Source organism: Centrocercus urophasianus, unplaced genomic scaffold, assembly GCF_019232065.1.
Source record: "Centrocercus urophasianus isolate 14NV4802_14NV808 unplaced genomic scaffold, USGS_Curo_1.0 seq_739, whole genome shotgun sequence".
NCBI classification, from domain to species: Eukaryota; Metazoa; Chordata; class Aves; order Galliformes; family Phasianidae; genus Centrocercus; species Centrocercus urophasianus.
Window position 1 is genome coordinate 1 of NW_024885354.1, and position 14,956 is coordinate 14,956.

At 45.7% G+C, this 14,956-nt stretch overlaps 1 protein-coding gene across 6 annotated transcripts in view; it reads right to left on the reverse strand.

The window, feature by feature from the left end:
* Window positions 1–2,252: 2,252 nt before the first annotated feature.
* Window positions 2,253–14,956, reverse strand: part of RANBP3 (RAN binding protein 3) — a 40,404-nt gene continuing 27,700 nt past the window's right edge. For 4 of the 6 annotated variants that reach the window (XM_042838166.1, XM_042838165.1, XM_042838162.1 and 1 more), the window contains 11 exons: window positions 13,922–14,014; window positions 12,675–12,778; window positions 10,599–10,718; window positions 9,920–10,023; window positions 7,885–7,963; window positions 7,016–7,118; window positions 6,350–6,474; window positions 5,628–5,748; window positions 4,857–4,999; window positions 4,207–4,387; window positions 2,253–3,629 (listed from right to left, as the gene is read on the reverse strand). In XM_042838166.1, coding sequence (XP_042694100.1) covers window positions 3,586–3,629; window positions 4,207–4,387; window positions 4,857–4,999; window positions 5,628–5,748; window positions 6,350–6,474; window positions 7,016–7,118; window positions 7,885–7,963; window positions 9,920–10,023; window positions 10,599–10,718; window positions 12,675–12,778; window positions 13,922–14,014 — 1,217 coding nt within the window. In that variant the 3' untranslated portion in view covers window positions 2,253–3,585. The remainder of the gene's footprint in view (window positions 3,630–4,206; window positions 4,388–4,856; window positions 5,000–5,627; window positions 5,749–6,349; window positions 6,475–7,015; window positions 7,119–7,884; window positions 7,964–9,919; window positions 10,024–10,598; window positions 10,719–12,674; window positions 12,779–13,921; window positions 14,015–14,956) is intronic. The other 2 variants (XM_042838167.1, XM_042838163.1) reach the window with 1 other exon arrangement.

Below are 14,956 nucleotides of genomic sequence, written 5' to 3' on the forward strand. Positions count from 1 at the left end.
GTTGACCAGGATGGTTTTTGCATTGGTTCTCCATTCTGTGGACTCAGGGACTCTCCTCAACATCTTTTCTGTGCTGGGGCTTTGGAGCAGAGCACAGATGGAATCTCACAGAGCGGAGCAGAGGGGAAGAACCTCCCTCAATTTGCTAACTGTAATTTCTTTATCAAACCCTCACCCACCCCAGCGTAGGCAGTCCAATACGTATTTGGATGCTTTCTTTTGGTGGCACCTAGAAATGCCTTTTCCATCCTTGCATCTTCCCAGAGAGCAAATGAGCATTCCCCTCCCCCCTCCCCCCCCCTGCCCCCAGGTCCTCTGTAGCTCCTCTGCAACCCCCACAGCCCCTCTTGAAGCCCCTCAGACCCAGAGCCTCCCTAGCAGCTCATAGAGCTCCACAGCTCCAACAGCACTTTGTATGCACAGACCCCTCCCCCCTCCCCCCCCAGATTTCTTCCCTAGGATCCCCATAATCCCCTCTGGGATACCCCAGGAGCTCACAGACCCCCCCCCTCCCTCCCCCCAGTCTCTGGCAGGACCCCCATAATCCTTCCAGAACCCTGGAGCCCACCTGGGACCCCTCCTGATCCCCATCTCCCCATCATGTACAACTGCATGGTGCTGGAGAGCAGCACATAACAGGAGATGTAGGGCAAGATGGGGGGCAAAGGGACATGGGGGAATATTGGTAGGGATGTGGAGACAGCTTGCAGGACTGGAACACTGCACAGAAAGCAACGTGTGAGGTGATGGTGGGACTTGGGAGGCACGGGGCCCTGGGAGGACCTGGGGCCTGGATTGGGGTGAAAATAGGGGATGCGGAGCAGCATCCAAGCGCATTTACTGATTTCTTCCTGCAAGGGGATGGGGAGCTCTGTGGCCCAAAGGTGGGGCCCTAATGCATATCCCTACACAACCCATTACCCAAGATGACTCCATATAGACCTGAGTGACCCAAACCCCCACCTGAGCCAGCAACTCTGCGACCCCTGCCCCCATGTCACGCTGGCCCTATAATGCCATGTGACCCAGAACCCCGTGCACCTGTATGACCAGGTAACCCCACAACTCTGTGACCCTGCTTGACCCACATCCCTAAGCCCTGACCTCATGCAGCCACATAACCAGCTGCGTGTGGGGGTAAAGCTACCTCTCCCAGGTGTGGGCCTTCCCCATAGCACCCCACAGAAGCCATGGGATGGGCACCATGGGGTCAGAGCTGTGGAGCAGGGTGAGTAGGGGCAGTTAGAGGGGAATTCTGGGGCAGCTATGGGGCATGCATACCCAATAAAGGCAGCTGTTGCCTCACAAGCACTTGGGAATTGCTAACTCATGGGAAACCATAAGAGCTTATGGGGCAGTTAAAGGACACCAACGGGAGGATTACAGGGGCACCATGGGGCAGAGACGTGGCTGACCCACATCCACAACTGGTGATGGAATCGCTGCTGACCACAGCTGCTACAGGGGCTCTTTGGAGCTGCCCTAGGGCAGATGTACACAGAAGAGAAGCTGATAGTGAAACCAGGGAACGCCAAAGTCCCCCTACCCCTATTGCCACCCCACATCCTGCACCACAGTGCAGCTGGGGATCTACACCTTCTTCCTCAAGTTCCACCCATACCCCACGCTGTACCTTCTCCAGCTCAGCCTTGGACTGAGGCTGTGTTCTGCAGGCCCTGAGGGGTGCTGGGTGTTCTGTCATGGGGCTGTGGGGCTCAGGAAGGTGGGCACAGGGCAACGGAGGGCTCATTGTGGGTCTGGAAGGTACAGATCCCTGACTGCATCATGATGAAGCTGTACAGGATCTGTGGGGCAAATACCCATAAGGAGTATGAGGCATTCTATGAGCAGAAGCAGTTTTAGCACAAGCTCCCTGTCAGTGAACATCAGCCCAAACAAGTGCAGGTGTGCTGCCCAGCACCCTTATAACCCTTCCATAGGTGTCCTTTAACTGCTCCATAGCCCTTCATGAGACCAAAGAACAAGGGGCAAAGCAGCACACAGTGAGAAGTCAGTTTAATGACATCTTGCGTGACCAACACAGCTGAAGGCAATGAGCACTGCTGAGACAGGGACGGCAGAGACACGGGGCTCATCCCCAAATCCGGGATGTGTTTGGAGAGAGGAAAGCAACCACCTGCTATGCTCCAGGGAGAAGAACTGCCACCCAACTCTCACCCCGTGGTGGAGAAGCACCGTGAGCACAGCTGAGCTCCTCTACAGCAGAGCAGCTCAGAATTACACACAGGGAAACACGTTCTGGCTTTTATTGGGGTGGAACAGAACACAACATCCTTCAGCCCAAACTGCTCAAAGCCGGCAATGGCACCTTGTTCTTCATGCTGCAAGACTTCAGGAAACAGGAGAGGGGCAGGAAGGGTTAAAAGTTAATTTTCTATTAAGGCTGTTAATTCAGCAAGATCATTAAAAACGTACTCGGCTCAAAGCAGGAAGAGTTGCGTTGACCTCAGTCAGATGGTTCACACGTAGTTCAGTCAGGCAAGTGCTTACATGGCTTGTTGAATCAAGCCATTCCATGAGAGCTGCTTTGCAATGGGTTCATTTTAATGGCTGAGCAAGCTCATCACATGAGCCTTGCTGGTTCTCCAGAGGGCTAACAGCTGTTTGCTCATCCACCTTTCTGCAGGTGCCACCTGGATGCCTCCCTACACTTCGTTGCAGCCAAAGAAACAGAATTTGCTAAGAAAAACCTGTACGCAACACCTATGATATAGAGTGGCTTAGCTCTCCCTTAAATAGTAACAGAAAAGAACAGTACAAAACAATGGTTTCACGTTCTCAACACACAAGAGCATCTTATTGAAAAAACTAAAATAAAATATAAACGTTGTCACCACAATATAAACCCCCCAAATAATGATGAAATGGGAAGAAAGAAGAGTTAGCAAAATGTCCTGTGAACTTCAGAGTCTCTTATTAACAACGTTAAACAAAAAAAAGAAAAGCTTCTCTGGTGAATCCCAGCGCGATGTCTGTGTTTACAGGGCGGGGGATGGCGCTGCCCACCACCTACCTCAGGATTCAGCATGACATCAGCTGCCCCAGAGGAGCACGAAGCCAGGAGGGCAGTCCATGGGTGCAGGGATGTGGCCTCCCTGCGTGTGGCAGAGACTCTGACGGAAGAAATTGGAGTTAAAAAGCCAAATTCCTGTTGGAACCATGTCAGAAAGTTCCATCTCGGAGGCCTGCAAAACATGAACTACTGAAGAAACAGTCACAAGGTCCCAATGGAAAGCCGTGACAAGCTGTAATGTGCCATCTCTATTACAAGGAAGAGGGGAAGTGTTTGGTTTTGTTTGTGTTTTTTTTTTTTTGGCTCATCAATATGATGAGCTTTCTCACGTCCCAAACCACATTCAGGTAGTTTCCAAGTCTGCTGTTTTGTGTGTGTGTGTGGAATCTACTGATCCAGACCAAGAAACCAAACCAACAGAGCGGGGATGCACAGTTCTTAAGTCCTGGAGCCTTCAACACTGCCTGAAACAAGAGCTGGCCTGGGGGGTCCAGAGAGATGCCTGCAAGATGGTGTTCGTAGCAGCCTTGCAAGCGGGGGGCTCACGTCTGCTATGTGCTGCTGGCGTTCTGCCCGTCACGCTCATCGCTGGGACCTGAAACGGACAGCAGCTCAGTCACACACTCTGCTCCTTGACTCAAAGACCCCCCTGGAGCCACCTGCGATGTCTCAGACTCCGCACTGCACTGACATGAAAACAGTTTTTCCCTCCCCTCGGTTTGCATTTCTTCTGTTGATTAAGTTCCACCCACTGCAGAACTTCATGCTCTTGACCGATCTGACTTTGGAATCTCAGCAGCATCAGAGCCCACAAGCCTCATTTCCAGCCTCTGCAAGTCCACACACTGCTCTCTTTTTTTCCCTTCATACCCAAACCTGCTTTATAATTGTTCCTCCTGCAGTGAACCAGGATGAAGTTCTGATCTCGGAAAAAAATTAAGAGATGTACTGAGCCATGGGAAGACAAAGTACAGATGGCCCCAAGTCAGGAGAAAGAAGCCTTTCTCAAACTGCCAAGCAATGCCTCTATAGATTACGGCCTCTTTGCATACAATGGGAATAGTCACACCCTTCCCACTTTTTGGGAACCCCCTGCTCTGCACACAGCACTGCACTCAGCAGTCAGTACTCATGTTTGCTTTTGCTTGTTACGGTGTGCCTCCCCTGCTTACCACTTCCCACTGATCCTGAAGGTGCAAGGACGTCGTCATCGCTGTCCTCCTCATTCGACTGCGTTACTTCTGGCTCTGGTGCCACACTCTTGACCTCCTGCTCTTGTTCCACTCTGCTCCGTAACGCCAGGATGCGGTGGTGCAGCGCAGCATACAGCTGCCCCGTGTCCTTAGAGCTCGCCTGGGGTTTTCAGTATTCAGCAACAAGAAAAGAGGTGCAAGGAATGACAACAGATTAGAACATTTAATACACCACAGCGAGGCCTACTTCACTTTTGTCATGTGGCTTTCTCATGTTTTCTTTTTACTCTCCAAAGCTTACAGTCACTGTACAGCTTCAAAGAGCTTCAGAGCTGTCACACAAGGCATCCTGTGAACATTGTTATCTATTTGAAAGAACTTCCTTCTGCATACAAGGAAGCTCAGTTTTCACCACATCAGTGAATTCCTCATCACAGCTGCTATCACCATCCCCCCCCCAGTCGGCTTCAACTCACTGAGATGGTTAGCTCACTTCATTACATTGCTCCCACACAGCCCAACCTGTGACATTTATCACCTCTGCATCTGCAAAAATGTCACTTCAACTGCAATACAGGCAGCACCTATTTGAGTAGGGATACCGTGATGCAAATGACAACTGTACTCACTGATATAAGAAAGACTTTCACCCCCTGGTCCTCTGTATCCATGGCGGTGATCCGGATGCTCTTCTCACTGGCTTTGTCAATCTGCATCTGAGCCCAGAGCTTGGTGTTCAGGATTAACCTGAGGCTCCCCTGAGTCCTCATCACTAAAACAAACACATGAGATGGGTTAGGTGGCAAGAGACAACTGGGAGCTCAGCACAGCCAAGAATGCTTTTTTAGGGAGCAGGGCTGTGGAGGAACACCGAAGCCTCGCACGAAGGATATAAAGGGAATCTCATCATGACTGCTGAGATGAATGTAGGATACTGAAGGTTACTGGGCTAAATATCTATAGGCATGCCCTAGATCTCATATATGAAAACATCGAAGTTCAGTGGCCAGATTGGCAGATCTGAGCTGATGACCTCAGGCTAGTGCTCATTCCTACCAGCCCGAACCATCAACACCATTCAGAAAGACCCCTGGCACCTGGTCCTGAAGAACAGAAAGCTCACATCTGAAGACTGCCACGAATTTCCAGCCAAACATTCAGGTTGGTAAGTAGAGCTCACTTTTAGGGGAAAAAAAGTCAGCAAGCAGAAAGTGTTTGTTACAACAGAAAGATTTTCTTATGTTCTCTTTGGACTAAATGGTCACAATGCAAGAGAAAAGGTCCAAACTGCACTTTGAGTTGCTGTAGCTAAAACAAAGCAGATGCTACTGTGTGTATGGAAGCATCCTATGCAGCAATACAGCTCTCACCCAGAAACTCATTGCCCTGGTTTCTCTTACCCAGTCGGGACTGTAACGTCCCATCCTCCGTCGAAGCCATGTCATTGAGCCGCAGAAGCCCTCGACCTCTTTCCACCCAAGACTGAGAATTTTTATCAAACACAAACAGCTTGCACTGAATCTGTAACAGAAAACACCTCTGTGGCACAGCGGTCGATTGAAGCAGTTTAATATTTCATTGTATTCAGACATCAGTTGGTCAAAACCAATCCCATGTCATACTGTGATTCTGACTGCTTGCAGACGTGTCATTTGTCTTTTGACACAGATCCCTCAAATTATGCTGATATGATAAGGCTTTTATGCAGGTAGATATTCTTAATGAACACCTGCACTCAAAATCAAAGAGCAAGAACGAGGTTCAGATAGGGTGCAAGCTTCCACAGCTCCCTTCTTACCCTGCTCCCACCTTGCTACTATTACATATTATATCTTGGTCTGGGAGAACAGATGTGTTCTTGTACAAAGCAATTGTAACAAGTTGAACTGACATGCAGAAAGTGTGCTTAAGATTTGCCAGGATTGTCCAAAAGCTGAAATTCATTTGGAAAGAAGAAATGAAGAAAGAACTGCGTGAGGATCCAACAGTAAACATCCCAAATCTGCACTGTAACATCTGAGAGCACAGTAGGGATGGAGAAGGTGGCTGAGAAGTTGGGAATGGGGTGCTGGGCATTCCCTGGGTGCTCACAAGCTCACAGATCTCTGCATACGTTTCTTACCTGTAAAACATTACTTTCTGCTTCCTCCCCAGTAATCACTTCCACCTTTGCTAACAAACACTTCCTTGCTGTTGCTTTTGTATAGGCTGCAGCAGACTCGGCCAGGGATTCTGAAATATTATTAGCTGAACAACATTTTGAAAGTTTATTTTGAGAACAAAACATTACACAGTGCTCCTAAGGGCCTCCAGGTACACCCAAATTCAGAGAAAATCACAGCAGATGGTAACAGAACTGCAAGGAGCCCCAGAAGTCTGCAATCCAGCCAACAGCCCTCTGTCCCAGCACCACTCTTGGTGCACCTACACAACGTGCGGCCGACTCAAGCGTCCAGTTACCAGAACTGCAGCAGGGTGTTCTTAAGAACAGTTTGCCACACTTCTGCTGCACTGTGCAGGGCCACAGTATCTGCTCTACTCATGCCTGCTGCTTTCACTGCTGAATACAGTCACACTGCTGCAGAAAACCCATGAAAGATGGCACAGCCTGCAGAGGTTATATATTAAAGGCAAGCAATCTACAGCACCCAGTTTGTCAATCCCCACCCCCCGGCTCTATCTTTGGTCAGATTCAACAATAAAAGCAACATCCACTTCTTTTTTTTAAACAAAGGAATAGGATGCCGAGGTTTATCTACCATTCCTAAAACAATGCTCTGGTTTTTACCTTTCTCTGGTGTGGCTTCCTGAGAAGACGATTCAGACCCAGACTCCGTAGCAGCATTCTCCTTATTACTCTCTGTGCTGCCTTCATTTGATTTTGGTGGACTCTATCACAAAAAAAGAAAATGAGATAAGCAAGAGGAAAGCATACACTGATTTTAGCTTTGCAGAACAAGACTAGTGATGATTTACCAGCAGATGACACTACTGTTGACGAACCACACACAAGGAGAATCCCAATGATGCTGTTTTCACATTAAGAGCTGCATTGCTACCCCAGGCCAAGGAATTGGACAGAGCCTGACCACACAGACAACTCAAATCATTTTCTCCTGAACTGAAACCAAATAGCAGCTCTTAATTTGAAGTTCTGTTCAAAGAAAGCAAATCAATTTCAGCTACAGTTCTACTCGAGACACAGCGAGCTCAGCTCCCCGCCCAGCAGTGAGGTGCTTCCCTTTTGCAACAGCATAACAATAAAACAAACAGAAAACAGTAAGGCACTACAAATCACACCTGGGGTCGGTAAACAGCTGAGCAAAGAACTGCTGCTGGATTTGGAATCCCATCCTCTGGGGTGCCATGTCACTGAATTTGTTCATTTGAAGGAGAGCAACATCTTCAGGTATTTATACTGAAGAAACCATTGCAAAGAAGCAAGCTGTCCCATTTTTAAACTGCTTGGATTTGGCAATCCTGGACAGCACTGCAGCTGCAGGCAGCAGCTCATGACAACACCCCCAGATCTCACTCAGTTACCTACACAGCACTCCAGTGAGAGGTGCAATTAAAAGCTGTCATGTTTCCTGAGTGAGAACCCATAGCAGAAGCTGCACAGAAGATGGCAATGTTTCACAGGCAGTGGATACTCACTAGGACTCGCTCACTCATGTTCTGTCCAAAAACAAACTTGTTGCTTGATGCATCTGCACTGTTTGTAGAGTTCTCTATACTGGAAGGGAGAAAAAAGTTTCTGCAAGTCAGTAAAACGTGTTTATCCTCTACTGATCAAATTCCTCAGAAAATGAGCAGAGCAAACTCCAACTACTACTTGTTCTCAGGTCAGTTTTCAGAGAGAGCCAGGGGAGGAGCTGAAACAAAGACGTGCAGAATCACAGCCGAAGCAGAGGCAGCAGGGCTGAGTAAAGCCTTTCACCAGATGAGCTGCATTACAGCTTTCCTGAGAAGCCTCACCATGGAGTCTCAGCTGTTACACCTCCTTGGAACAGGCAGCCTCCCCCAGGTGACATTTTTACCAGCAGACTTTAATTGTTTGAAAAGGGCAACGAAGGTTTCTTTTTTCCAAAAAGTCACTGACTGCTTCTTACGTGCTGCCTGACATCTGAAGTAGGTTTAACTGGAATAGGCTCTGGTTTCAAAACTTTATGGGTTTAAACAAAAAAAAAAAAAAAAAGGCAAACTCAGAAGCATGTTTCTGGCAACTGACTTACTATGAATAAATCTTCCCCAATGAAGACTCAATCAAGATATGGCAGTGGATGTCATGGAGATTGAAAGATACAGATAGTTGAAGCCCACATATTAGGTGTCTCCAATTTAAAGCTAAGACATGTTTCTGAACAAACACTGGTGTGCAGACAGCCACTCTGACATCCTCTACCTGCCCAGAGCATCCTGTGAAACCCCAAACAGGACTCAGACTGCAAAACGAGCTCCTCACACCTGCTTTGCATTGAAGCTCACATAAGAGAACAGGATCTTGAAATCTCCAAGTAGAGGCAAGGCAAGCACACACCAACACTTTCATAGTTATTCTAAGGCATCCAACAATCTGCATCTTAAGTGCTCCACTTCTCTGCTGCTAAGAGATCCATCACATATTGGCCCCTTCCTTGACTTTCCAAGTAATTACTTGAGCTGACAATGCTGTAAAAGAAGTTCTGTCCTTTGCTTGATTCTTTTACCACTACTAAGCCAACACCGTCACAAAGCAACACCAACATCAAGGTGTTTTTCCATCCTAAGTGCAGACTGTCAGTTCAGAGCTAATTGGTGCACGTGTAAAATCTGCATCACTTTCTCATGGCTGCCTCAGCTCATGCATATCTCCACCAAATCTCTTTTTGACACAATGACTTCTCAGGTCTCTCAAAGACCTGCTTAGTTGTAAGGACCCTCTGTATTGCTCTGTAGAGCTCAGCACCACGAACAAAACAGTTCTCTTTGAACTCTTCTCTCCCTTATCACTCACAGAGATGCAACTGCTTTAAGTCACTCTTCGGCAACCAGGGTACCTGCAGAGATCACAGCACCAGCAAACACCCCACCCTGATAAAACAACACTTCTTCTGATATATTTGCCATCTGTATGTATATGGACAGAGCAACTGACAGCAGTACTACCTACAACATTCCAGACACAGCACGAAGGCTCTCAAGTTATTACTGAAGTAATGCAGGCACACATCACAGTGTCGTGTCTGTCATGCTGTCATGTACTTCAGCAATGGCTTGAAGTTTGTTGCACACTCTTAGCAACCTCCATGCCACTGATCTGTAAGTTTTAAAGTACTTCAAGGGAATAAACAAGGCTCTACATTTGCCATTATACTGTAAGGTCTTGGGAAAAGATGGCTCAATAAACCAAAACTGTTCTGAAAGAATTCCTTAGATCTCCCAATGGTAGATTTAACTGCAGAAATGAGTAGGAAGAAAACATCCTGGAGGCTCTCATAAGTACAGGCACCCAAAATACACAGCTGAGATCACATTATGAACACATCTATTTTACAGAAGGAGCTGTTCTGTGTAATCACCATCAACAACAGAAATTATAGACAAAAATAAGTCAGAAAAAAAAAAAAAAAGAGGTTTGCTACACCCTCTATTCAAAAGCCTGGGTTTCCATTGGCCCAGTGACAGGCCCTGCATGCACAGTGCATCTCACCTGGAGCTGATGTACTGTAGGAAATAGTTTGTTGCAGAAGGGGTGTCTGATGTTGGAAGGCCAGCATTCTGCACATCTGCAGTTTCATCGCTTTCGTCTCCCAGCTACAAAGATCACATCTGTTAGGACAGCTTCAACTACAGATCACAGAATTTTCACCTCTTCACTTCCCCTCAGGAAAGAGCTCTTCCACAAGGACTTCCTACCATGAAGTCTGTGTCCCAGTCGTATTTTCCTTCTGTTATGCTAGGAAACCTGCATAAACCTGTCTGTACCTTTGTGTAATACAATCCAACCCCAGCACTCCATGCTCAGGTTTGAACTCAGACCGCCCCCGTTTTCTTTTCTGTCAAGTCTTGGCTGTACTGGAGTATCTTAGCAGCACATTGCAACTTCACTGCGACCCAAAAGGTACAAGAAAATACTATATTGCACTGATATTCAGATTTATGCACTAGATGTTTTTCTTTACAGCAGTAATATAAGTTTATTAAATAACAGGAAGACCTGTTTCACTAATCAGCCAAGCTGCCCACACAGCTGCTGGCTTCACACACATGCAGTGTTGAAACCACTGACCATTAACTAACTGACAACTTCAGCATGCCTACAAATGATTGGCTCCACTGTTTTATCCTCACTAAAATACATCAACTCAGTCGAGATGAGCTGCACTTACCTTAACTCTGTCTCTTAGGTTCTGTCCAAATACAAAGGCTTGCTGTGCATTCAGTTCTGCCTTGTCCCTGCTGTCATCATCTGAAGTACTGTTGGACTCTTTCTTCTGACATTCTTCAGCCTAAAGAAAGAAGTTGAAAGCTTGATTAATGATTAAGACCATTCTCTTTAAGCAAAACAAAACAAAGAATGTTGTAATATGGCAAGTCACAGACATTTGCCATAACAAGCCAGTCACATCTTCAGAGCTACAAGGCAAGTTTTACATCTGAAACAAATCTGGTTTTATTCAGAGATCTTTTTCAAGGAGTCACACAATTCAGACATTCGCAGTTCAGGGATTTCTAAACACCATTTGGTCCAAAACTGCACTCAAAAGAGTATCAGCTTCCAAGTCATCCTCTGCTGACTGCCTGGGACGTCATACAGTCAAGTTTCAATACAAATCTAAGGATGGCAGAAGCCAGTTTCAGTGTCTGAATGCATTTGCTCTGCTCTGCAATTAGAACCTCCCCCTTCCCTGTTCCTGTTACATCTGAATTTTTAATTTTTTCTTTTAATGGGCACTTCCAGGTCTCATTCTGTTTTGGTAAAATCTCACACTTGATAGCTGAGAAAATTGCCCTCTTAGTCTTCTTTTACCCAGGCAAAACACGGCCAGTTTTTTCACCATCAGGTACGTCACAGGCACTGAACACCTGGTGGTTTGCAAGCATCTTGCTCACAGCAGCATCCCCTGGCTACACACAGCATTCCTGACACAGCCACCCAGCAGCAAGGAGATTTCCTTCACCTAATGTGTCTGAGTGAAGCAGCCCAGCACATTCTTTGTCACCTCCTCCATATTTCACTTGTCATTGTTTCACAGGATGCCATGGCTCTTGAACCTTTTGTAGTGCTGAGGGCCTTTTATTTGCATCATACAACTGCAAGGGAATCACCTCCTCCATCTCCTCCCCCTTTCCAACCCTATAGCTCTAAAGCTTTTGGTTTACATTAGAGGACCCAACAATATTTATGCATAAAGTTCAACAAATGCTCCAGCTGGCACTGTCATAAAAGTAGGAAGTTTGAGCAGGTCTTGATGAAAGCAAATATAGCTATATGGAAACAATTAAAAGGGATTAAAGCTGATCTACTGGAGAAAATGCCCAGGGGAAGAGTCTTGCTGGGAAACTTGTTGTCATGGATGGGAGATCTTCCCTCTTCTCTTGCCCTTCTCCAAAATAAATGCCACTAACCTTAAAGTCTGTTATCAACATGATTCACTAATAAGCTCTGCACATATTAACTCGTCTCAGCATCGCTGTGTAACAACCAGACCTCTAAGCCTTTGTCTGGACAGCTGCTTTGTATCCAGTCTTTTGTCCTTATGATACACGAGTCCAACGCACCCAGATGAAGGGCTTTGTATGTGCTCCCTTTTGACTGATTTTCCCTGGTCTAATTTTCCTACCTGTTGACATTTCTCTGCATGGCCCCATATTCCAACACACTGACCATTTCTCCCCACCCTACAATTGACTGGCATCCAAAAACTTGATAAGATTCACTCCACCTTGCCAAGTTCTCTGCACAAAGATGAGAGCCCTCTGGCATCAGCTACTCATTAGATTTTGAACCAGACTCAGACCCTTGAAGCTCAATGGCTCAGCCACCCTCCATCCACTTTTAATTCCACCCAGTAAGCACACATCCCTGGTCTGGTTTTAAAGATAATGCTGGCAAAGATCTGTCAGGGACCTCACTAAAGTCAGGAAAACAAAACAGAAAAGCAAACAAATATTACTCTCTGCAGAGCCAGGACAACTATTAAAACCATTCTGGTCTGGTCTACAGTATTTGAATTCATCAAGTTTTTGCTACAGTTCTTGATTTAGCAAATAAGAAAAGCCACAGTGTGCTACTGGGACAGCGCAAAACTTACCAGTACTCCAGAGGTACATAACACAGATAAGCACAGATGTAAGTACAGGGAATCACCACCGATGTGCCCACACTTGCATTAAATATTCTCTGAATAAAACCTGTTAAGTTCTGACAAATTGAGTGTCCTTTAAATCCTTCTCCAACTCACCTTGTCTTCTGAGTCAGAGCTTTTCAGTGTTGCATTACTTAGTGATTCTGATGTCGCTGCAGAATCTGGTGGGATATTTACACCATTGGTCCCACTGCTCAGAACTGCAATGAGAAACAAGAAGCTGACATTCATTTTCTAGACATTTAGAGGATCCTAAAGGAAGCAACAGTTCTCTTAGCAAATGGCATACTGCTTTCTTTTTTTAAATACAGGAAACACAGCAATGGCAACCACACAGTTCCCACAGTTTGCACGACAGGTTTGTGATGCAGAGGCATAAGGACAGCAGTTCAGCAACTCTTTGCAGCAACAAAATCCAAATGCATCAAGCAGGTCAGCAAAACGTTACAGTCTGTGGAAATACTGCACAGGCTTCAATGCATACAACTGCAAGCAAGCTCCTTCAAATTTAGTACTTGAGGGCTCCTCTCTGGGCTGATCCAGCTACATACACAATGACCTCCTGCTGTAAATCCGTACTCCAGTATTTGAGTCTGCTGTAGAATCCAACCCATGCCAGCAGACAAGCTAGAAATGTTTGGTTCAACACAGCATGCAGCAGCAGCTGAGGTTACTCCTGTTTCAGGTGAGGCAAATTTCCAAATAACAGAAAGCAAAAGAGCAAAACAGAAGCATAAGAGTTTAAGAGACACGGATTTCAGACAACTTTGTTTTAACTCTCACTTTCCAATCAGGCCCAGTTCTATTAGCTGCACTGCCTTCCACAATACATCAAGCAATCAACATGAGCATGCTAACAATGCAAAGTGTAACTCAGAGCCACTGCTCCAGAAAGTTTCTCAGTCTGGTGGCATCTGCCAGCGATGCAGGTGTTTCACATCACTTTGCAGCTACTGCAGATCTACCACGGAATCAGCAGCTTATTATGTGATGGCTGATGCTGTCACTTGAGACTGCAAATCCATACTCTTAGAAGGTAGTTTTATTTCAAAAATCAAGCAATGATTACCAAGTCCAGGGCCTGGTAATGCCAGATTGTCATCCACACAAAAACTGAAGACTTGGTCATGTTACCTTCTATGTAACACAGACACACTTAACATGCAAGATGCTTCTGTTCAGAACAGAGAAACAGAAAAACAAAGGCAGCTGCTGAGCAAAGTCAGAATGCTGCACAAAACGTATTTAGTATTTCTGCCCCTCCTCTGTTGCACATTTCTAGCTTGTCTGTTGGCATGGACTGGACTCTTCAGCAGACTCAATAAAGCAAAAGCATTATTTACCCATCTGTGAGAAAGCTTTTGGCTGTGGTGCCTGTAGCACTGCAGGACGGAGCACACTTCGCTGCTGTTCCTTCGGTTTCTGGCTTGGGAGACCTGCAAGTGGAAAAGTTTTTTTCAAGAGCTATGAAGAGCTGTAGAGAAGATGACATTGTTTTCAACTTCTCATGCTTCCAACAAAACATGTAATGGAACACTAAACTGAAGGTAGATTTCACCCTTCTTTCCCATGCCTCGCCCCACCCTGAAGGAAGAGTCAGTCCTACCCAGAGAAGGCAGCCCTCTTCCTTCTGGCCACTGGACTATTCCCTAGCTTACCCAGGAAAGTGTGCAAGGAGAGTTTATGATATTAACTCAGAAAAAGAAGTTGAAAATGTAATAGAAAGAAACCAATCTTATCTATTCACCATTAGTCAGCTCCATTTTCCAAGTCTCCCATTCTCCCACTAATTAAGCCACTTCCAGATTAACTTCTTCATTCTTCATATGATAAGGCGTATGGACAGCACAATAAATATGCATGTCATTTTTTTTAACAAGGCTTTTCAGGCTGTTAACTTGGCCTCTCCAGTTTGCTGTAGGAAGAGAAAGGGCTCTACGACTCTTTAATTCAGCTCTGATTAAAAAACAAAAGGCACCTGACATAAAAGAGCCTAAAAAAAAATCCTAACATCAACTCCAGAAGGCTGAGGCAAATCCAAAAGATTCAGATTTCTTTGATGATAAAAAAGACAAAAACTAAGAAAATAAAAATGAAGCCTTAATCCATTAGGATGCTGTGACAAAAAGCTGCCCATAAAACTCACTTTAATATTTGTAACTAGTTTTGTTTCGGGCCTCACATCCCAAAGTCTGTGACAATGGATGCCATCTTATGATCAAGCATTCATATCAGCTTTTTATAAGAACACAGATCAAATTTCATCTATGTATTTCAACTTTACATTTCCTGAGAACATGCACATTCCAAATACGTTACAAATATTTATTTCCACTACCAAAATCAGTTTTTTCTTTGAATTCCCATAAGCATTTATG